The sequence below is a fragment of the Syngnathus acus genome, chromosome 9 (assembly GCF_901709675.1).
Source record: "Syngnathus acus chromosome 9, fSynAcu1.2, whole genome shotgun sequence".
NCBI lineage: Eukaryota > Metazoa > Chordata > Actinopteri > Syngnathiformes > Syngnathidae > Syngnathus > Syngnathus acus.
In genome coordinates, this window is record NC_051094.1 from 16,400,302 (window position 1) to 16,425,454 (window position 25,153).

Consider the following 25,153-nt stretch of genomic DNA (forward strand, 5'->3'; position numbering starts at 1 on the left):
AAATTACTTTCAGACTACGTATTTGAGTTTGACATATACATCATGGTGCTAAAAGTGACCACCAGAGCCGGTTCAGACCTCCAGGGGGCCCGCACACAAAAATATGTCAAGCCCCCCCACCCCCTCATCAATTTATATCTATCTCAGTGGGCATCCATTTTGCCACTTGCTGTCACCTGTAAATGACATCACAGTTGCTCAGGTCTCCTCAGGTCACAACCAATCACGGCTCACCAGTTTTCTGATGTTGAGTCAGGATTGATTGTGATCTGAGCAACTGTGATGTCATTGTCAGTCGACAGCAATTGGCAAAATGGCCGCCCCACTGAGATGGATAAAAACAGCTAGATTTTACTTGTTTAATTCATATTCCACAAACAAAACATTAATCAGAGCACTGTGTTTTGACTAGTTGGGCTGCACACAACATATTATGGCAAAGAAAATGTTGGGGTTGACTTCCTCTTTAAAAAAATCTATCGTTCAGTTGGTATGCCAAAGTGACGCAAATAAGTATCCACATTAAACTACCCCACATAGCCGTAACCACTAATCCAAGGCAGGATTGAATTATGTTTTCAAGTTGTTTACAGCAATTTCTGACCCCAACAACCAAATGTTACTGGGAAAGTCCCAGTTCATCAGTCACATCAGTGGTGTTTTTCTCACCATCTTCTGTTCTCAAAGATTTTCCCCATAATAAACGGCCTCCCACAGGTTTCTTCTTTTTTATTTTCAATATATCATTGTCTCTAAAGATCATAGCAAATATTCCATTTCTGAAATACGTACTTTTCAAAAGCACTCAAATGGGCCTTACATTAATGGGAAGTTGAGTGTAACTGATGACACGTATATACAATGAATTGCATTAAAATGGATTTCCTACCCCTGTACCGTTTTCACATTATATATGATCTATTTGATATATGATATATTCATTTGATCAACCAACACAAAATAATTTATATTATAATTGTGAAGTGAAACAGAAACAATACATAGGTTTTAAGATTTAAGGCAAATTATCTGAAAATTGTTGTGTGCATTTGGATGTCGACCCCTGAGGTCAATGCTAGCTAGCTACTATGTAGAGCTAGACAATGAAATATTTGCCATTCAACTCGGCAAAAAAAATCTCAAGGGCAGCCAGATTGGATGGAGAGCATTTGTGAACAGCAATTTTTAAGTCTTGCCACAGATGCCCAATTTAATTTAAGTTTGGACTTTGATTGGGCCATATACCCCCTTATGCAAAGTCAATGAAAATACCAAAAGAAAGAAAACTCCACCCACATTTTCAAAGTTTCTAGATTTATATTGTTTTAACATTTTAGGTTTTTTTCTACTCACTATCTTTCATCTGCTTTTGTTAATTTGTTTTGGTCTATCACAAAATGTCAGTGAAGTACAGTCAAGTTTGATTGCAAGGGTAGAAACTGAAAAAGTTTAAGGACTGTGCACCTTTTTCAAGGCATCATAGCTGTTATTAAAACATGCTGATCACATAAATATTCATTTGCAGCATAATAACGATGATACCAAGACCAAGAGCGTCATAAAGCCACCCGTCAAAAAGCCCCCAGCATCCAAGCCCCCTCCCAAACCCAAAGAAAAAGTCATCAAGCCCAAGAAGGAGGTCACTAAACCTGTGAAACCACTGAAGCCTGATCCTACAGCCAAAACCAAGGTGGTTGGCCACCAGCCAGGTGTGGTCAGAGGCATTACTTACTACAAGGCTGTCAAGACTGACGAGGATGAGGTCAGAGGAGGTGAGGGTTTTCATCTTGGAGGTTTCATTTTCTTTGTTTGCTTAGCATCGCACATTTCATTGAAATCCAAATTCTTAGACCTAAAGCAAACGTTGTGCTTGTGTTTTACTTTTCCCTTTTTCACCTACCCTTGTGCAATCATCTGTATGTGATCCACTGTGTGTGTTGAACATGATCCAAATTAATTTTTTCAGCAATTTCATTGTTGGGTTAGGATCAAACAGCAACTATGCAATTAAGATGTTTATTAGCATAATTTGATGGTGTGTCAGTCAGAGCACTCGCATAAACATTTTCTGTGAAGGCTGATGAGGTTGTTAACCCAACGGTAAATCAATCGAACTATCCATTTTTTGCACACATTTTTTTATTTTAACTCACTGGTCTAGACTGCAGGTTTGGCTTGCTATTGTGCATTTAGAGAGCAAGAAATCCAAATCTTTTATTGACAAAATACATGGCGCAAATGGAATGCTGTGAAAATGGAGCGCTGCCATGTCCATGACATGCCTCAGCTTTCCTCTTCACAACAATGCATGCTGACCCTCAACATTGCAGTGAAAACATTTCATGGCTCCTTCCAATCCTCTTTTAAGTCTAGTTGAGTGAATAGGTATGCTGCGTTTGAACAGGGCACATGCACATGATGCTGTCAGACCGGGTGTTCTGCTATGTATGTGCATCTCAAAGTGCTCAGCCATCCCTGTCAAATCAGTGAAAACTTTGGATGCATGTCCATAATCTCTAAAAACAAAAATGAGCAGGGTACTCTTTAAAAAGAATACCTTTATCTATCCTTGGCTGGTAAAGTGCCTTAATGCCGCAGCGTCCATGTCAAGCACTTACTCACATTTTCGCTGAGAACTGCCAAATGTTTCCTAAGTTGTCTGTTGATGACCACAGCGCCGCCACAGCAGCTGGGCTTCGACATCTGCTCAGGGGCGTTGTTGAAGGAAGTTTTTAGATCTTGTATAAGTCCATCCATCCATTCATTTTTTGAATCACTTTTCCACACGAGGGTCCCGGGCGTGCTGGAGCCTATCCCAACTGACTTCGAGCAGTAGGCGGGGGACACCCTGAACTGGTTGCCAGCCAATCGCAGCCTGTATAAGTCATTATCATGATAAAAATAACACTTCTATATGTCAAAACTGAATGGAATGTCTAACAGAGAACTGCTTTTAACCTAAGTTACAATAAACATAATGAAAATGAATAAAGAAGAAAACATTTGCATAAGACATGGAATAAATCAGTATTATGCAACTTTATTATATACTACAACATTCCAGCAATAACTACACCCTTCATGTAGATCATAATGTTCTTTTCTATTGAATGGGTTTGAGAGAGGTGTTTATTTATCTTAGTGGCAATGGAGGCTATAATTTGTGGTGCTATATATATATCAGAACCACAAATTATAGCCGCCCACGAATGGGATCAGCATCGGTCAAAATCCAGCTGGGGACAGCTATTCCAGTGCCTGTTCCCATTCTCTCCCTCCCTCTCTTATCCTCTGTAAAGGAGATGAACGGGATAGAGTAACTCATTTACTGGACATTATACAGTGTATGCATTTACATACATACATAGTACATACATTCCTTCAGTAACGATGATGTAGTGAAGACAAATGGATGATTCTGTCCAAAAACCTGAAATCATGAGTTAACTACATGGTGTAGAAATGTTGCAAAAACAAAATTAAACCACCATATCAAAATAGAGGACGCTATTTGACAGAGATTTGTAACATAATTCAAATGAGCCCTAATTTCTATTTTTTGTCATGAATCAGCTCTAAATGACTTGTCCAGAAATCAATGTCAGAAAATGAGAAATGTATGTGCCCCACAACTGGCTGACAACCAGTTCAGGGTGTAGTCTGCCTTTCGCCCAATGTCAGCTGGGATAGCCTCTAACACCCCTGCAACCCTGAACAGGGTAAGTGGTGTTAAAAATGGATGGCTGGATGAATGAGAAATGTATAACAATCATAATAGTTGATAAACTATGGCTTCAATGGTTGCTATTTTATTGTAGTTATTTTCAACAATGAATGAGTATAAAAATGGTTAAAAATGTCAACTATGTAAAATGTTGTATAATGTTATTACTCATTCCAGTAAAAGTGGTGAAATTCTGTGTTAGATAAGAAATCTTTTAAGGACCTTACCTAACTCAAGATATAGAAAGATTACTCAAATTCACACTTTTTAGATGATACTAAACATGTAAAATGTTTTATAATGTTATTACTAATTCCAGCAAAAGTAATGAAATTCTTTGTGTTATATAATGAAAAATCTTTTAAGGACCTTACCTAGCTCAAGAAATAGAAAGATTTTCTCAAATTCACACTTTTTAGATGATGCTAAACCAGTGATTCTTAACCTTGTTGGACGTACCGAACCCCACTAGTTTCATATGCGCATTCACCGAAACCCTCTTTAGTGAAAAATACAATTATTTTTTTCAAATTCAAGACATCGATGTTTTTTACTTGTGCACAAAATGAGTCGTGCATGAACATCACCTTGTTCAAAGAACAAAACCAACACAATGCATGAACTCACAACAAATTACACACCTGCAAATCAGTGTGACTTCTGCTGTTGCCTTTGCGAGACCAGTTCAGATAAGCGTCATCACGAATTTACACGATAAATCAGGTGTGTTCCGACCTCCGCAGTGGAGGCTTTGCCGAACCCCTGAGACCGACTCACCGAACCCCTAGGGTTCGATCGAACCCAGGTTAAGAACCACTGTACTGAACATTAACATTCAAAATTTGTGGTGGAAATATTAAGCTAATTTAAGATGTCAGATTTAAAACAGCTGGTTTGGGTGGGGGGGCTCTGACCATAATTGCTCTGGGCCACCAAATGACTAGTTACCACCGCCCTGGACTGAGCCAGCCAAAGTGTGATCATTCGTGGCTCGTGCCCTGATAATGAAGGGCACCAGGAGCCACAAGAACTCAGGTGATTTGCAGGACATATGTTGTAAAAAAATTTGTGTTACAGTTTTAGAGAATGTAATCCTAAAACAACAAAATCCCAAAAGATTCCACTACTGTTGTGTTGTCACTGCAATTTTTACTTGTTCATATACAGTTATCTCACCAAGGCTGACAAAATGTTTTTGTTTCTTGTCAGATAATCCAGCAAAAACATACACACGCCATCATGTCACCGAAACCCAGTCTGAGGATGGCGGAGCTGAAATGGTTCTTGAAACTATTGATTCTGCAGTTGCACAGGCTACGGCACCCACTGCATTTCCCACCGGTATCACGCCTACCACCACTAGGACTGCTGCCATCGCACCAACCACTACCACTGCACCCACCACTATGATCGCCAGTACCCAAAGCACAGCAGCAGTGGAGAGGCCTGCCCCTACTATTGTACTACTGCTGGACAACAGCAACAACAACAGTCGACCCATTCTCCACAGAGCAGGTTACATTTTGAATGAACTGCGTCTGACCATAATTAATTGACTTATAACATTTAAACACTCTCAGTTAGCATAATAGTACTATCAGAAACTTTTTTTATTTTTATAATTTATAAAATTTTTATACTGTGCTGTTCTAGATCTAGAAAGAAAAGAAAGAGGAAAAGAGAATGATTCATCAGTTTTGTCTGACGTGCTGTTTTTCAGAATTTTCTTTAAGTGTCAATGCGGAATGAAGTGAATGAAAGTTATGGTCACAATCAATTACTGCACATTACCTTCTCAATAATCATTGGCATCATTGGCAATTACTATCAGTAGTAGTAGTAATTGTGGTTGTAGTAGTACTATTAAAAACAGATGTATCGATGGTATTTTTATCACTACATAAAAATAATTCAAATAAAACCAAATTCTTTTTCAAACAAAATATTTTTTAACGATCGAATTGGCATTTTATAAACTCTCTCACCGAGTTGTTAAAGATATATTTCGTATCAGACATGTAAATCTATGTTTCCACAAATATACATTTTATTGCTCCTATTTTTTTTTAACGAGACATATTAGTAACTTAAACGTGTAAAGCGATGGCTCTCCATGACAAACTTCTATTTATGGTTTTAATGTTCCTTTCAGCCTATTTTGATTGGTTGTTTGGCTAACTATTTTTACCATACATAAAAGAGAAAACATGTAACAGCCATGACATAGATTCCCTTTAGGATCTTTAAATATCTTGCAGAAAATGTTGTGTTGGAGCACAAACACACCTCACAAAAACACACTATTATTTTTGAGTGTGTTAATTGTTCACAGTGCAACAAACATTAGAGCTTATTTAGAAGCCCTGGTGACATGTGAGACAGCAAGACTTTTTCTGTAAATCTCTTATTGCCAAAATGTTACTCAGAAAACGCTTATCATATTTTTCAGCACAGTGGGGTTTTTTTTGCGGGAAAGAAAAGAGGAAGTTTTGATTGCTTGTCTGAATATGGAACAAAACAAAAATCACTAAATATGAGTTTAAACGTGGATCACAGTTACATATGCTGAACGTTTAACGTGTTCTTTTGCAGGGAAAATCCTTCACTGCGAAGGGACTCTAGCATCAATCGAGCAGCCAGAGAAGCAACATAGTTATGGCCGCAATGAAGGAGCCTGGATGAAGGATCCACTGGCTAAAGACTCAAAGATCTACGTCACCAACTATTACTATGGCAACAATTTGGTGGAGTTTCGTAACTTGGACAACTTCAAACAAGGTGTGCTTGTTTTGCAATTTTAACACAATGTTTATGCATAAAGGTGACTGAAACAAAAAATTATTATGGAAGAAGGAATATCCATTCATCAATTTCCTATATTGCTTGTCCTCATTAGGGTCACGGGTGAGCTGGTGTCCTTCCCCACTGAATTTAGGCAAGGTACACACTGGACTGGTTGTCAGTCAATCGTATAGGGCACTACCATTCACACCTACAGTAAAGTTGGAAGTTAATTGAAGACTATGATTTACTGGTCACCAGTCCAGATTGTGCCAGCCCACTGGCATCTGGGAGCCGAATGAGGAGTAGCGGTTTAGAAAATGGATGGATGGATGGATGGATGGATGGATGGATAGATGCATGGATGGATGGATGGATGGATGGATGGATGGATGGATGGATGGATGGATGGATGGATGGATGGATGGATGGATGGATGGATGGATGGATGGATGGATGGGCGGATGGACGGGTGGCTGAGTGGTTTGGTGGCTGGATGGTTGGGTGAACGGAGGGATGCCTGCCTGCCAGCTCTGTCAGCAGCTCTGGACCCTATGAGAATCGATTCACTTAAACAGCAGCCCCATTACAGCAGCAGAAATACATCTCCACATTTAGAACCAAAACAAGGACAATCTGTATAAAGCTGATCTTCATGTTGCATCTTACCCAATGATACATGAAACTAGTAAGCAGTGACTTCTTTTCTCCTACCACCCAGTGTGGGAATTAAGTAGTATGCACAATCAAGGCAAACGACACAAGCCATGGCGATTGTTAAGCCAATGCTCTGGGCGATTAAAGTGCATGGGCGGTCACTTGGCTTCTGGGCCATGGTTATAGAACCCCTAATGAGAATCTTTAGAAACTCGAGACAGCTCTCATCCAAGCCCGGGCCCAGCCACAAGGAGTCCTCACAGACCTCAACCCCAGATATTGGAAACCTTCAAAGTCTTCAGAAACCTGCTTCCTTGTTGGAAGGCGTACGTGTCAGTGGAACTATTAGAATTGAATGCATTTCCCCCACGGACCCACACTGACCCAATTTGAGGTAAGCAGTGCCCCATCCCCACTACACACAATGTTGATGGTGCACCGCCTCTACAGAATTCCTCCTCCCACACCCAACTTTTTGCCTTAGCAACCACCAAAGCCATATTCCGCTTGACCTACCCTCTCTGTAAAGCTGCTGAAATAGTCCCATAGACAAAAAAGGCCTGGTAGGACTCCTCTTCCTCTTGACCACATTTCTCACCTCTTCTGTGTCCACCAAACGGTTCAGGGATTAATGCAATGACTGGCACCAACCACTTTACAGCCATAGCTCCATTTGGCTGCCTCAACAATGGAGGTACAGACTAAACCACTTGTATTCAATGTCCCTTACCTCCTGTGAGCCAAGGTGAGATTTGAAAGGCCTACTGACTGGGGATCCTGCCAGGCATTCCTAGAGGACCCGCAAAATGGTACTCCAGAAAGATTGGTCAGCGAACATCACCATGGAAAAAGACTATGCGTCCTGTAAGGTTTTCAAGAAAGCCCTCAGTTTCTACATGTCTTCTCCCATCTGAACAAGGCTTCTCTCTTTCTCCTTAATTTGGTCAATACTGAAGTAACAGTGGTTCAATATTGATTAGGCCTCTGATTAATTACATAGGTGAATTTAACTAGGTCATTCTGTTACTGTGACCTTTTCTCTTGGTTTAGCATCTTATCTATGACACCCTTGGCACACTTATTCGTTGATTTCAGTTAAGGCTGTAGTGGGTGTGTGGACAAGGGTATACGTACATATATATAAATACTGTAGGAATCCTAGGAGGTGGGGATTGAACCTTCTTCCGCAATCTGGCAGAAAAGGCTCTAAGGCTGTGTTTTGATTTTTCTAGCATCCATTAAATAGTTCAAGTGAGAATATGGAGTCTTCTGGGAGTTACTATTAGCATAGCAAGCATGAAAAATAAAAGAACTGGAAAGGATTCCCCCAGAACCTAACAAGAGAATGGTAGCATTCCCAGATTTTTTATGGAAAGGTATTGCCTCATTAAAGCAGTATTTTCTTTTTAACTGTCTCCAGCTCATATCATGCACTGTGGCCATACGTTGACTGGTGAAAATGTTGTGCGTCACGCTTCACTTTTTTGAGAATGGGCATTTTCTGTACAACACTGACAATGCAGAGCACAGAGATGGGACCAAGTCACACATGTGCAAGTCTCAAGTGAGTCTCAAGTCTTAACCTTCAAGTCTCAAGTAAGTCCCAAGTCATTTTTTTCTTGGGCAAGTCAAGTCAAGTCCTTAAATAGGTCAAGTCAAGTCCAAGTCAAGTCCTTAAATAGGTCAAGTCAAGTCCAAGTCAAGTCACCTTATTATTGCAATTTTACCCGCAGAATCTGATCTTAGTAACGTGAAAAGACAAGATATAAGTAACTTTAAGTAACCATCATTGTCCAATGTGTCTAACCTGTTTAAAATATATGACAATAATTTGGATTTGCACTGTAATTACTGATATTTAGTCAAATACACCATGGAATCAAACAAAAAAGAAATTACCTCATACAATGATTAACAGCTCAATCTAAACAAATGAACGTCTGCCGACAGTGTCTGACACATTTGAGTTGCAAATATGAAAAAAGTATCTGAAAAAAATCTGAAAGAAGAAACACATTAAAGAGCATTAGAAACATTTTATGTTTCATCTGTAACATCTGGAGACACCAGAGCTCTATAAGCTTCAAACAGACAAAGTTTGAAGTTGTCGTCTGGCTGTCTGAAATGTTTCTGTTGCATATCTTGCACTGTGCTGTCCGTCTTTTGCCTCGCGGTACCACTCCCGCTGACATGTTTGTGCATGTCTGATATAAAGGGGCGTGATTCTCCAATAAACACGTTAGGTAGGTAGAGAGGGCACGACTGATTGATTGACAGGGTAGCGATCCAATCATGACAACGCCATTCTCAGCCTGCGCTCCTACCGTGTTATCGATATTACTTTTTTAAATGTATTATTAATTTTATATTCAAACTGAAAACATAAACTAAATAACACTGAAGTCATTCAAGTCATCGTGTCTCAAGTCAAGTCAAGTCCCGAGTCTTTAACTTCCAAGTCCAAGTCGAGTCTCAAGTTTTTTTATTTTTGTCAAGTCAAGTCACAAGTCATCAAAACAGCGACTCGAGTCGACTCGAGTCCAAGTCACAGTGACTCGAGTCCCCATCTCTGGCAGAGCATGATAAAAAAAATAATAATAATAAACAACAAAATAAAAAGTTAACCTTCCTTTTAACTGTGGTTGTCCATGGGCATGAATCTGTAAGAAACATCATAGCTACTCCAATAATTTCAGATGACTGATGGCTGTTATTTTATGTTATGATGAAATATATTATAAAATATGATGGATGCGGCTCAGACTGGGATCAGTTTTATGTAGAGGAGGGTAAAGTACGGCCTGACGGTCACTCACGCCTCACTGTGGTGCTTAGTGCAATACCTGAGTGGAAGACAGTCCAAACCCTCTCAACAAGGGGACTGGCCCTGGACACTAAGTTGTGAGTTGAAGCGATTGCAACAATATCTAGTCCTACCCTCTCACCATATTTCCCCTGATCAAGCTACTTCCCAGACTGAGAGGTGAAATTCCAAGAACCTGTAGGTAAGGATAGTGCCCCACCTTTGACTACCGCCCATCTCAAACTGCACGCAATCTCCACCCAACCCCACAGGTGGAGAGCCCATAGGAAGACAAATGAGTTCATTTAAAATTAATATCAATTCATATATTCCTTCACGCTATGGAACTCCACCCAAATCCCAATTTAAAATATTCACCTCCATGCAGTCCCCAAAACTTAGGGTAAAAGAAAAAATTGTAAGCAAGCGTCCAAATGAGCCAAAAATGACTTTTTTTTAATTGGTACAGGCCACCACTGAAGGTTTAGCTGCTTGTTACGTTGTTTTAGTTTTTTAAATAATTTGATCATAAGTCATTAGTTAAGTCAAATGCTAAAAAAAAATATGTAATGGAATTGCCACTTACAATGACTGCAATAACCGGAACATTATTCTCCATATTACAAGAGAGTATAGTTGTTTTGAAGTACAACAGGCACACTCGCTGCCCTGTTAAAACCATAACAATAGAGCTAGATTGGATGTGGGGTTAATGGTATTAAGCTCACTCTTTGGAAAGCGCTCTGTGAAACCGCTTGGATCTGAGGAATTTAGGTCTTGGTTGTTTCATTCCTTTAGAGGGTGGGAAAATCAACTCCTACATGCACATCAACCGAGGAATTGGATTAGACTCTTTTAAAAAGATGAGATCTGCCTTCATAGGATTTGGCTTGTTGATGTAGATCTGTTTAGACAATGGGCTTTCTAAACTCACTTGCATTTAAAGCATCCTGCAGTGAGGTGAGCTCACAGCTGTGTGCGGATGACTAGCTGTCTTGGTGAGTGGCAGTGATGCCTGCTGTTCTCTGACATGTGCTCTGGCCTTTCCTTTGAACAAGGCCCAGTAGGAAGGGATTAGCAATGAGGGTTGGCTCTGGTGATGTGGGTGGTTGGGGGGTTTAACAACACTGTTTTTGTCCTTGGGATTTTTATATTTTCAAATCTATATCAAACTTCCTGAGGTTGAAAGGTTAGGAGGACCAATAGGATGTGATTCAAAAATGACACCAGAGGTACACAATATGTTGGTTCAGTGGTGAATTACTAAACAAACGGTCGTGTCACATAATACCAGTTTCTACATACAGTCTGGTATTGTACAAACATTGTCAATGGCACCGTGAAGATAACATCATCATACACACAACAATGGAACATATTAATTACTATAACACAGCAAAGGGGTCCTGAACTTCCTGAGCAAGTGACTTTACATTGAGCTCTCAAAAAGCTATGCAATGTGAGCACAAGACATATGGAGTTCCCACAATTACCTCAGTTTGTGTGCATGTTCTGAATGTGTCCAGAAAATTACATATCACATGCTCTGATATTTTCACTGATTAATTCCCAAGTTTTAACAGCCACAGAAATTGGATCTGGGCCTAATAAGGCCTGTTCAGAAGATTAGTCTTTATTACCGATGCCTGCTCCTAAGGGTGTTTTTACAGTAACAGTTAGTTTGAATCAAACCTGTAGTTAATTTTATCCTGCGGCTTGTTTGGTGTGATTTAACACAATCATAATCAAATCTACTGCGCAACAATTCCCAGAAGAATAACCGTCTAAAGAACAAATCAGGTGTTAATCTCAGAGCTCTGTATTCGTAGACAGAGCAAGTTCACTCAAGTGTAAAGACTGAGGCATCTTGGGGTTTTGTGCCGAGGGCCTTTTCTTTTACATGCCTCCAGCTCACATGAAAATTTGGTGGCTGAGAGTAGAGTGACATTTTATGCCTGCTGGAACTATGTCTAACTACTATGTCCAATTAGTTCACGGAGTGTGACACACACTTGTGGAGAATTTGATCAAGGTGCAGGCAGATAGATCCTGAGCTCTGGCGATACGTGTGGTGGATGTCAACGAATATAATTCCTAAGTATCACAACAGCGTGCATCAAACCCGCAAACCAATTCTAGAAAACAATTCATCAACTGCATGATGGTTAGGCTCACCTTGTGGGGTGCGGGTTCACGTTTGAAGGGAGTGTCTGAGTGTCCACTTCACAGCGGTGATTTGCGATTGCTCTGGCCAGTGTTACATCATCCACCCATGGGCATCTGCTTGCAGTTCCCTATAAGCCTTCTGCAAGGACTCCTGCAAATCAGTTTCTACTCCTGCTTTGTCAACTGACAATTTTAAAGGCAACGACAGGCGAAGCTTCGACTGGCGACATGTTAAGTCATCCACAACAGTGCAAACTGCCCATTTATAACTGCGGACATCTGTAAAAATACCAAAACTTGATGTCGCATGTCACTTTGTACAGTTCGACTTCATGCCAGACTTGTGCTGGAAACAAATATAAAGCCCAAATTGGCAGAGATGTGGGACTCGAATAATATGACCTTAGTCAAAGTCAAGCTACTATTTTTAGGACTTGCTTGCCAAAAACTTTGGAACTCTACTTGACCAAAATATACGTATAGTTTGAAATCTGCTTTTTAACACATTTGGCCTTTTAAGGAAGGAAAGCAAGCAAGAAAGAAAAATCATCTGACAGTGGCACCACTTAAAAAAAAAAGTTTAATAAGTTTACTGGTTTACTGTAGCCTAGTAGAAAATTATTACAAACATAAGACAATTTTGTTTTATACTACTGTTAATTATGAAACCTTCTAGTACACTACTTAATGACTACCGTTTTTTTCCATGTATAATGCGCCCCCATGTATAATACGCACCCTAAAAATGGCATGTCGATGCTGGAAAAAAGCCTGTACCCATGTATAATACGCACCCAAATTTTGACTTTTTTTTTTTTTTTTTAAATGTCTTTTTTTTTTTTTTTTTTTAAAGTCCCAATGATCGTCACACACGCGTCTGGGTGTGGTGAAATTTGTCCTCTGCATTTGACCCATCCCCGTGTGATTTTGATCCATCCCCTGGGGGAGAGGGGAGCAGTGAGCAGCAGCGGCGCCGCGCTCGGGAATCATTTGGTGATCTAACCCCCCAATTCCAACCCTTAATGCTGAGTGCCAAGCAGGGAGGCAATGGGTCCCATTTTTATAGTCTTTGGTATGACCCGGCCGGGTTACTTAAGTCCGTAAACATAAAATTATTTCAGAAAAAAGATCATCTTTGGGAACAACCGGATGTTATTCTGCCGGTCAGTATCACTGCGCATGCAGTAGCAAACTCGATAGCGAAGAAATATGTGAGACTCTCAACGGGATCACCAATATTTGAGTGATGTTCCAGTTATTTATCACAATTATTTATTATTATAATAATAATATATATAATATATATAATAATTATTTATTTATTATTCACAATTGTCATGGTGATCTTTCTGGTGATTTCTTAACTAGGCTGGATGTATTTTTTTTTTGTTGCCGTTGATTTCTCCGACTGCCCAGAAAGGCACCACCGCGATCAGTTAGGTTAAAATGAAAAGAGAGGAAAGTGACGTTGTAAAGAACCATCCGTGACAAGATTTTCTTCAAAAATTGTTGTACCATGATTTTTCTTCACAAAAAAAATAATAAAATAATAAAATTAAAATAAAATAATAATTTAAAAAAATTGTACCCATGTATAATGCGCACCCCAGATTTTAGGACAATAAATTAGTTACATTTTGCGCATTATACATGGAAAAAAACGGTAATATGAATGCCATAGAGACATACATGACTTGTTTTGGCACATCCATCCATTATCTGTACCACTTGTCGCGGGTGTGCTAGTGCAGTGGTCCCCAACCTTTTTTGCACCACGGACCGGTTACGTGTCAGAAATATTTTCGCGGACCGGCCTTTATATAAATAAATATATTTATATATTTATTATTTAAATATTTATATATATAAATAGGATGAAATAACATGATACGACTGGCATAAAAACAAATATAAACCACATAAAGATAAAACGTTGAATTAGTGGGAGCACCGAGCTCTTTTCTCAGAAATGAGCCGTTCCCATCTAGGCGTAATCGGAGACAATGACACCCGAAGTGGTTAAGGTTTGTCTTTAAATGCAGGATGCTTGGTCTCCATGTGCCGAAGCAGGTTTGAAGGCTTCATTGCCTTGTTAGCTAGCCTTTCGCCACATATGCGGAGTGCACTTGGCGCGTTAGAGTCACCTGTGGCGATAAATCCATATTTTAAGTAGGACTCCAGAAATGTTCTTTTAAATGCAGCTTTCCTTTTCTTAGAAGTCGTAGCCTCTTCTTCTTCAGTGTCCTCATTGGACGTTTTTCCCTTTCTGAAGAAGCTTTCCAAACTTCTCTGTTTCTTGCTCATTTTTGCTTGCCTCGCGGGCTTGACTGTGGTGACATGTCACGTGACCGAGACGAGCGCCCTGTGTCAAGAGTCCTTATTTTTCAGATGCACCGACAGATGTAATAGGGAGAGATTCGCCAAATTTTTTATATTTTTCAAAATAAATTCTTACTCATTTTTGCTAGCTTTGCGGGCTCGACTGGGGAAACATGTCACGTGACCGGGACGAGCGTCTTAACCTGAATGAATTGATTGTCAATGAAATTTTTCCTGTGCGGCTCCGCGGCCCGGTACCAAGTGACCCACGGACCGGTACCGGTCCGCGGCCCGGTGGTTGGGGACCACTGTGCTAGTGCCTATCCCGGCTGTCTTCTGGCAGCAAGTGGAGGACACCCTGAATTGGTTGCCAGCCAATCGCAGGGCACACAGAGACGACCAACCATCCAAACTCGCACACACACCTATGGGCAATTTGGAGCGTTCAATCGGCCTACCAAGCATGTTTTTGGGATGCATGAGGAAACCAGAGTACCTGGAAAAAACCCATGTGGGCGCAGGGAGAACATGCAAACGCCACACAAGAAGGGCCAGAGGTGAAATCGAAACCGCAACCTCTGAACTGTGAGGTGGACGTGCTGACCAGTGCGGTTTTTGCACATTTTGATATATATATTTTTTTTATGAAAAGAAACCAGACCAAAATAAACCAAAAATAAAAGCTATACGTTGGTGGCACTTTGGTTGTTTTGATATGCCAATAATTTACAGCTTATTGTACGGTTGCATTTAATGTACAAAGTCCTGGTTTCCTAACAAAATAGAAGGTGTAATAAAAAACTAATTCAATGTTTTCCCTGCTGCAGGCCGCTGGAGCAACCTTTTCAAACTTCCTTACAATTGGATTGGCACAGGTCATGTGGTTTATAATGGAGCCTTCTACTACAATAGAGCCTTCACCAAGAACATCATCAAGTATGACCTGAAGATGCGATATGTGGCTGCCTGGACATTGTTGCATGATGTGGTTTATGAGGACACCACCCCATGGAAATGGAGAGGTCACTCTGATATTGACTTTGCAGTGGATGAAAGTGGACTGTGGGTGATCTATCCCTCAATAGATTATGACTACAACCAACAAGAAGTCATCATCATTAGTAAACTTGATCCCGGAGACCTGTCCCTAAAAAAGGAAACAACCTGGAGGACAGGTCTCAAGAGGAACTCTTATGGCAATTGTTTCATCATCTGTGGTGTCTTGTATGCCGTCAATGTATACAACCAGAAGGAAGGAGAGGTGCGCTATGCTTATGACACCCATACCAACACAGAGGCTATTCCACGTCTGGCCTTTACCAATGAGTATTCATACACCACACAAATCGATTATAACCCCAAGGAGAAGGTTTTGTATGCCTGGGACAATGGCAATCAGGTTACATATCGGTTACATTTTGTCGACCAGTGAGAGCTGCCACAAATACAGTAACCTCACAGCATACCTGCTGTTATGGACTTGAAGTGCTCAGTGTTTTATATTTTATTTGTCTTAAGACTGAGGACATACCGTAACATACAGTATCAGTACATGTAATTCAAACAAATGGCCTTGCTGTTGAATGGGCGGAGACTTTTGACAATCTTACAAGTTGAGTTGATGTTCAACAAGCAGAGCTCATGTACATATATTATGTTCATTCATGAAATGTCAGCAGGCTGGCTAACTATTTGAGAAGTGAAAAAACAAATAGACGTATTGGCAAAATATTTTGAACCCTTCAGTGAAAGAAAGAAATGCCTACAATGATTGATTCACTGTACTCTGCACAGATACTACAGACACCCTGTGTTTGATGTTGCAGTCTCATCCATGTTTCACATTAGGTGAAAATGTAATGATTGTGCATGTAAAGCTAAAGTTAATATGACTTGCCAAAAAGCTCCAGTTTTGTTTCATCTTTGCGAAGGACTTTCTCCTAGAAAGTTTGTGGCTTGTCTACATACAGTTTAGCACGCTCCTGTCAATTTCAGATTAATTCGGTGCATATTGAAAGTTTATTTTTCTTTATCGGAAGGGTACCAACAAGTTGGCCAATGTGTCTATAGAATTTGTGACGATCCATTTAAAGGGAATTATAGGCTTGCATTTCATAGCATGAATGCCATTTCATAGTTTCAGCTGCTTTATAACTTATACAGAGGAGGCTGGAGCTTAATTAATAACTTTAGCTTTACAAAACCACTCTGTTTCATATATATATTTACAGGACGCTTAGCATGCATTCTGATAAAACAAATAATAATAAAAACACCCTTTTTTCTACATGAATTCTAACCAAATCCATCCATCCATTGTCAATATCTGTTATCCTGCTCAGAATGGAGTGGTGCTGGAGCCTATCCATGCTGACTTCAGGTGAAAAGCAGACAGTGACCTGGACAGGTCACCAAGCTGTGGCAAGGCGCATATAGAAACAAACAACCATTCGCACTCACTTTCACACCATCACTGAGTTGGAACTGAACCCATACTGCCTGCATCAAAGCCGCTAAACCATTAGTGACCTCCAGCCAAAGCAATTGTAAACTGTACAATGCAAGTACAGTGGAGCCTCGGTTTTCGAACGTCCCGGTTCTCGAACAAATCGGTATTCGAACAAAAAATTCGAGATTTTTTTGCTTCGGATGTCGGCCGAAATTCGGTTGTCGAACCTCGCGAGATGAGCCAAAGGACCCGCATGCCAACTGACTCCGTTCGTTATTACATTCTCGTTACTCTGAGGATTGCATTAACTCTAACCATGCCTCCAAAGGAAGCAAGTGGGAGCGGTTAAGCCATCCTAAAACACAAAGACGCTCCTAAAGCATTGCGACAGTGAGCGCCCGGCGCGCTGCGGTTGCGCGATCGGACCAAATTAAGCTCCCTGCGCACTGAGGTCCACTTAAATTTTGAAAAGTACATCAGGACTTTAAAAATATTTTCTAAATTTAAGCGACGGCTCTGTCACAATAATGCGACCAGCGCGGTGCAGTTGCGCGGTCGGCGGCGCACTACGGTTGCGTGTTCGGCGACGCGCTACGGTTGCGCGTTCGGCGGTGTGCTGCAGTTGCGCGATCGGACAAAAATGCGCAAATGAAAAAATGCTTAAAAAGGCGTTTTTTTTTTTTTTTGCTTGGAACGGATTAAAATTTTACCCATTATTTGTAATGGGAAAATATGATTCGCAATTCGAACGATTCACTTCTCGAACAGCCTGGAACGGATTGTAGTCGAAAACCGAGGCTCCACTGTCCTAAATGTTTTCAGACTCCAAGATACTATAAAATCTAAATTTTGTTATGGTTGTTTTCAATTAAAATCATTTTCAAATAAAAATATGTTTTTAAACAAAACAAAAAACCAGGGATGAGAATTTTCCGCGGATTTAATTTTTTTCTTCCGTCGGAAATATCATTTTCATGAATCCGTTGAGAAAATCTTTTTTATATAGGGGGGGAGCGGCTGGCAGCAGTATTGCGACAACATCCGCCTTATTTTCGGCAGGATTTTGCCGCTACTTTCGGCACATCATTTGCCTACTCATTTGCCGAATCAGCAAAGGTTTTCGCCAGCATGGCAAACGTTTTAGAGAAAAAAGACGAGGATCGTGCCAGGGAAATAGACAAGTCGAACGGGATCAAGAACTGCTTCAGATGGGCATGGCTCGAGAGCAGCGTCATCTTACAACTCGGAACACAGTCCGTAACCACCTGCCTGACGGAACATATCCGTAAATTAGATGTCCCGGGGAAGGTTTTGTGCATTCTTTGTCAAGATGTGATAAGCTATGGAGGTCGCAGCGCTAGGAACATTAAGGAGCACATCGAAACAAAAAAAAACACATAGGTACGTTTTTACCTTTACAAGCATGTGGGTTTAGAAAGTAACATAATGTTACATGTAAGCTAATGTTGGGCTATTGTCATGATATCGTTAAAGAATACATCTTCAATGATACATATATATATATATATAACTAATGGTTTTGGGGTTGCTATACTGCCAAAATCCAGGAGTGTCCAGGGGGCTTTGCCCCCTGTGCCCCCCCGGGGCCTGTGGCCCCTGGCCCCCTGCGGCCCCCAATGGGGGCATGCGGCTCCCAGACCCCGGCTACTTTTCAGTGGTTTTTCACATTTGCTGTTCTCATCCCTGAAAACATCTGCGATTGGCTGGTGACCCCCAGACTGCTGGGATAGGCTCCAGCACGCCCTCGTGAGGATGAAGCGATTTAGAAAATGGATGGATGAAAATTTTAGTATTCAAAAAGTCAGGCCAACAGCTGGGTCAGCTCACTGTTGTACGGTCAATTCAAGTCAATTTTGGAATAAGTTGTAGCCAGAATCGATTTAGAGGAGCTGAATTTCTGTCTGATGATTGCTACTGGAGTGGCTCGTTGGCCAGGCAATTTTCTGAAATTGCAGTCCCGTTTCTAAGCTTTCGTTGAATATATTTTGAATATTTCATACAGCAAAAGCAGCTTAATTCTCTCTCTGCCATTTAACTCAACCAATAAGATTATTTCTGCTCTCAGATTAGTTCTACAACAAAGAAATGTTTGCCTGACTTAACAAGTGACTTTTATCTTAAGGCCATCCGATCACCAAGCACTTTGTTCATAATTCTCTTGCATTTATTACAATTCCGCCCGACAAAGGTTTCTGTCTTTCAACAGTTGATGCGCTTTGAAGCATGTGTTTTATTAACAAAAATGATCATTTATGCAATTTTCTAAGAGTAAGAATTTGTTATTGTGATTTTCTAGTTCCTGAATTTGTTTGCTTAATACAATGAGCTCTGTTGATAGCATTATATTATATCACACAGACTGTCTTCGTAAATATTAAACACCATCAACCAGAAATGTTTCATTTTTGGCATTGTAAAGCACCAATAAGCCTGACATTGTGCAGATTTGACAGTATACTTTGTGCCCATCTATGTATTCTACCTTGAAAACAACGTACCGTGACCTGCAGGATCAGGAAAAAAGAAGCTTTCAGTTTTTCACTGTCCTTTTTTGTCTTCATCTGCTGTATAGATTTAAATATTAATTGAGCATTGAGCAGCTTTATTATACTTTGCCCCATTCCATTTCAGCTGTTGTTTCTTCAGAGTTCAAATTATTTTTAGATTAAATATGAATGGCTATCAATGATGGGTTGTGCATATCAAACACATCATATTTCACAAGGAAACTTCTTGAACTCTACACATTGGACCTTTAAGGCGGTCAGGCTCTTTCTAACAGCATTGTATGGTGTTTTCTTGATAGTATTTCATCATCAGGAAACAGGTTTAATCATAACTAATAGCAATACAAGTTTGTAATGTCTTTATTAATAAACATGTCATGAACCTGTTCTATGAATAAAACTCCTGTGACAAAAAATGTGTTGTGAATCTGACAAATCAATCTGTTGATGAACCAGTAAATGCCAACTGACAACTAGACGGCCTTGCCCACCTCCTATTGAGTAGATAATGACCTATGACTCAGATCTTCTGATTTCCAAATAACTAAGTGCAGATGAGCTGCATTTAGCTGTGTTGCAGACTTGCAGTCTCTGTGGTCAGTGTGATCTCCATTCCAAACTGCACTGCATGGAGCATTGCTGCGTGATTTCTTGGCAGAAAATTTGAAACTCCTAAAATCTATTTCCATTTTAACAACTCAGGAGGGAGGAACTGGAATAAGCTAATCCGTAGCTGAATGGAGCAGGGTGTGGTGATTTGACGCATGTGCGCTTCATTTTGTCTATCTACCGTTTCTTTCCGTGTATAATGCGCCCCCATGTATAATACGCACCCTAACAATGGCATGTTGATGCTGGAAAAAAGCCTGTACCCATGTATAATACGCACCCAATTTTTTTTTTTTTTTTTTTAAGTCCCAATGATCGTCACACACGCAGGGAGGCAATGGGTCCCATTTTTATAGTCTTTGGTATGGTCTTAACTAGGCTGGATGTATTTTTTTTTGTTGGCGTTGATTTCTCCGACTGCCCGTAAAGGCACCACCGCGATCAGATGAAAAGAGAGGAAAGTGACGTGCGGACATGTGAAAAAGGCGGCTCTGTATGGGAGAGACGTTGAAGAGGAATAAAAACACCCTTGGAAACCAAAACTTGCCCCTCGTCGTGGCTCGGAGCCGCAACAAATGTTTCGGATTTGTGTAGGGTACATTGTGACAGCAAACGAGCAGGTGATCGAGCAAGCGTCTGATACGAGAGCATTGCGTTCGTATGGAGCGTGTTTGAAGTGAACAGCAGAGACGAAAGGAACAAGGCAAAGTGTTGTGAAATAAAATATTACCTGTAATACGCATTTTGTTATTTGCTGATTGTATTAAACTATCACATTCATTGTCAGTCAAGAAGAGAAGAGGACTATTATCCCTTCTTTGACGAAATGACCAGAGCACAGTACAAACACACTATTGTTCTTTCGGTATTTATTCAACCCACATTCTTTCACAACATGACAAGAAGAGAACAATACATAAATCAATACTCGTACCAGTACCATGATTTTCTTAAAAAAAAAAAAAAAAAAAAGTAAAAAAAAATTGTACCCATGTATAATGCGCACCCCAGATTTTAGGACAATAAATTAGTTAAATTTTGCGTATTATACACGGAAAAAAACTATATTTAAAATAGCTTTCTTTATCCACACATAGAATGCAATTGATCCATTCATTATTAGGAGGAAGGAATTGAAGCCAAATGAGTGTAATGAGGTTGTCCCATCAGAACTCTGTCACGAAATGTTGACATGTTGTTGTCATGGAACAATGATGTCCAAGCTGGCTGTGATGATGAACACTGACAATTCACATGGCCCATGCTACCACGGGCTCAGCACCTGACAGAAAAACAGAAGCTCTCCTGTTGTTTAACACGATTCAACTCTCCAGCGCGTCCTGGGTCGTCCCTGGCGTCTCCTGCCGGTGGGACATGCCCGGAACACCTACCCAGGGAGGCATCCAGGAGGCGTCCTGTTGAGATGCCACCTCATTTGGCTCCTCTCAACGTGGAGGAGCAGCGGCTTGACTCCGAGTCCCTCTCGGATGACCGAGCGAGGGAGAGCCCGGACACCCTGCGGGGGAAACTCATTTCGGCCGCTTGTATCCGGGATCTTGTTCTTTCGGTCACGACACATAGCTCGTGACCATAGGTGAGGGTAGGAGCGTAGATCGGCCATTAAATTGAGAGCTTCGCCTTTCGGCTCAGCTGTCTCTTCACCACGACAGACCGGTACAGAGTCCGCATCACAGAAGATGCTGCACCGATCCGCCTGTCGATCTCATGCTCCATTCTGCCCTCCCATGTGACCAAGACCCCAAGATACTTGAACGTCTCCACTTGGGGTAGGATCTCATCCCGATCCGGAGAAGGCATTCCACCCTTTTCCGACTGAGGACCATGGTCTCAGATTTGGAGGCGCTGACTTTCATCCCTACCACTTCACACTTGGCTGCGACCCGCTCCAGTGAGAGCTGGAGATCACGGCTAGAAGAAGCCAACAGCACCACATTATCTGTAAAAAGCAGAGAAGCAATGCTGAGGTTACTAAACCAGACACCTTCAACGCCTCGGCTGCGCCTAGAAATTCTGTCCATAAAAGTTATGAACTGAATCGGTGACAAAGGGCAGCCTTGGCGGAGTCCAACCCTCACTGGCAACGAATCTGACTTACTGCTGGAAATGCGGACCAAACTCTGGCATCGATGATACACGGACCGAACCACCCTTATCACTGGGTTTGGATAAGAATCTTAGAGGGAAACCCAAAGTGTACCAGCTTTCGAGACAAAGTGGGAACGACCAGTCTTTTATGGTTTGAACTTATCCAGAAGAATGAGTATATTGGTTGAATGATGATGAGGAAGGAGCTGCCAGGTATGAGAGCAAGAAAAGGTTGACAGATGTACTGAGAGAATACATGAGGGCAGTTGGTGTTAGAGAGGAAGAAGCAGAGGATATGTTTCAATGGAAAAGATGAGGTGCTGTGGCGACAAAATAAACAAAAAGGAAAAGATTTTCAGGTGCTGACGTTTTCAATTATTTTTCAATAAATCTCAATGCGCCTGTATAAGCTTTATGTATGCATTAACTCGTGCAGTGACATGCAATGCCACGTCCTACACCAGACAAGCTACCAACAGACGGCACTGGAAATTACAATTGGACATAAGTAATAGTAGTTTCCTGTCATTCCAAGAAGTTAGGGTGTTATGATGTATCATTTTTAATATATTCCATTTAAAACGTTTTTGTAGATACAATCCAAAATATTTCTACTTGCATATTTTACACTCACAATAGATTCACAACTCACAATATACTGTTTCAGTGCTGAGCTCCCCTCAGTATAGCACTGCAAACAGACCAGAGCCAGAGTAGTTTTGTCTTGTAAACAGAACACCCACATGACAAGATTTGAGACACTGTGAGCAATTTCCTCAAACAGACGCTGAAGAACAGGATGTCAGACTAGACAAGGACAACAACTCTGCAGTGCCATGCTGTCCAAAGCTCTTGGGTAGCTCAAAGGGATGCGACACTTGGTTAACCTTCTTTGAATCTCTTTGTCTAAATACAGTCTCAGAAGCAGAGACTATCAGTAACTCCATAATAGTCCAACTTGTGTCCGCTACGTCTACCTCTAGGGCAGGGGTGGGCAAACTTTTTGATTTGCGGGCCGAATTGGGTTCTAAATTTTGACCAGGGGGCCGAACCAGGAGCAGATGGATGTAGTGTTTGTGTGAAGTAATATAAATGACATGTAAAGGTCATTGCATAAAAGGTTTTTACTTTTAGTAGATACTAAAGCATGGATATTAAAAAAAGCTTTTTGAAAACAAATGCATTTATTAACAGGATTAAAAAAATATTTCACCAAAAAACTACTATCAGTGATTCTTATTAAATACGACACTGTTATGATGAAGAACATTTTCCATCACTTCAGCGCCTGCAGGTCAGAATCATGAAATATGTTTATCCAATGAGGCAAAATCACATCCAACGGCAAACATTCTGACCAAATACATCATCTTGAAGAATCAGAGAAAGAATACATCTAAATAAAGTAATAAAGAAATCAATAGTATTGTTGGTTTCCCTTTTTTGCTAGTGCATCATAGTCTGGAGTAAAATTTGTTGTGGTAATTCTTAGGATAGAGGCTAGAGCCGAGGTGTCGGTCCGTTAACCTAGATCTGTGACGGGCTTTGTTGACGTTCATGTGGCTGAACGTCTTCTCACACACGTAGGTCGAGCCAAATTGTCAACTCTTTTTTAACATTCGCCACTCAGTGTCCACCTTTCTTTTCTTCGGGCCACTCATTTTAATGGAAGGATTCCAGGGGAAGGTTTGTGGGTGGCATTAGCGTCAAACTGTATCTGAAAACTCAGCGCGCGAATTACGAGAATATTGAAGTCACAGCCGACACTCGAAATTCGGCACTGATAGATGAAATTACTACGTACTACTGAGTACGCACACGCACTTGTGAGTGTGCACTGAGCTTTCTGACACGGCTCCCGGGAGTAAATGCGCAGACATTATACTCTTTCATCACAGCAACGTCTTCATTACAAATCAAACAGACACACTTTCTGTTGATTTCTTTGAAGAAATACTCATTTTCCCAACGTGTTTGAAATATTCTACACTCACTTGCTATTTTGCGTTTCTTCGGTGCAGCCATTTCTGGGGACTCGCGGTAAAAGTTTTTCTTCGCTTGATTTCATTTGTGTGGCGGGCTCCATCTAGTGTTGAAACTGAGAGGTGCAACAGAGTTGAGCTCAAGCTTCTTGTGCGGGCCATATTCAATTATGTTTTCAGAATTTGCTGCGGGCCAATAAAAACTGGACCGCGGGCCGCAGTTGGCCCGCGGGCCGTAGTTTGGACACCCCTGCTCTAGGGGAATCACACTCCTCAGCTTCTCTGGTAAGGTCTATTCAGGGGTGCTGGAGAGGAGGGTCCGTCGAGACGTCGAACCTCGGATTCAGGAGGAGCAGTGTGGCTTTCGTCCTGGCCGTGGAACAGTGGACCAGCTCTACACCCTCGGCAGGATCCTCGAGGGGGCATGGGATTTCGCTCAACCAGTCCACGTGTTTTGTGGACTTGGAGAAGGCGTTCGACCGTGTCCCTCGGGAAGTTCTGTGGAGGGTGCTTCGGGAGTACAGGGTGCCAAGCCAACTGAGAAGGGCGTCCCTGTATCACTGATGCCAGAGTTTGGTCCGCATTTCCGGCAGTAAGTCGGATTTGTTCCCAGTGAGGGTTGGACTCCGCCAAGGCTGTCCTTTGTCACCGATTCTGTTCATAATTTTTATGGACAGAATTTCTAGGCGCAGCCGAGGCGTTGAGGGTGTCCAGTTTGGGGACCTCAGCATCGCGTCTCTGCTTTTTGCAGATGACGTGGTGCTGTTGGCTTCTTCAAGTCGTGATCTCCAGCTCTCACTGGAGCGGTTTCGCAGCCGAGTGTGAAGCGGACGGGATGAGGGTCAGCACCTCCAAATCCGAGTCCATGGTCCTCAGTCGGAAAAGGGTGGAATGCCCTCTCCGGATCGGGGATGAGATCCTGCCCCAAGTGGAGTAGTTCAAGTATCTCGGCGTCTTGTTCACGAGTGTAGGCAGGATGGAGCGCGAGATCGACAGGCGGATCGGTGCAGCGTTGGCAGTAATGCGGAC

At 41.4% G+C, this 25,153-nt stretch overlaps 1 protein-coding gene across 2 annotated transcripts in view; it reads left to right on the forward strand.

The window, feature by feature from the left end:
* The window catches only part of olfml2a (olfactomedin-like 2A), a 32,242-nt gene extending 15,535 nt beyond the window's left edge, over positions 1-16,707 (forward strand). For both annotated transcript variants that reach the window (XM_037259471.1, XM_037259472.1), the window contains exons 5-8: positions 1,526-1,772; positions 4,934-5,239; positions 6,317-6,502; positions 15,278-16,707. In XM_037259471.1, coding sequence (XP_037115366.1) covers positions 1,526-1,772; positions 4,934-5,239; positions 6,317-6,502; positions 15,278-15,882 — 1,344 coding nt within the window. In that variant the 3' untranslated portion in view covers positions 15,883-16,707. The remainder of the gene's footprint in view (positions 1-1,525; positions 1,773-4,933; positions 5,240-6,316; positions 6,503-15,277) is intronic.
* The last annotated feature ends 8,446 nt before the right edge of the window (positions 16,708-25,153 follow it).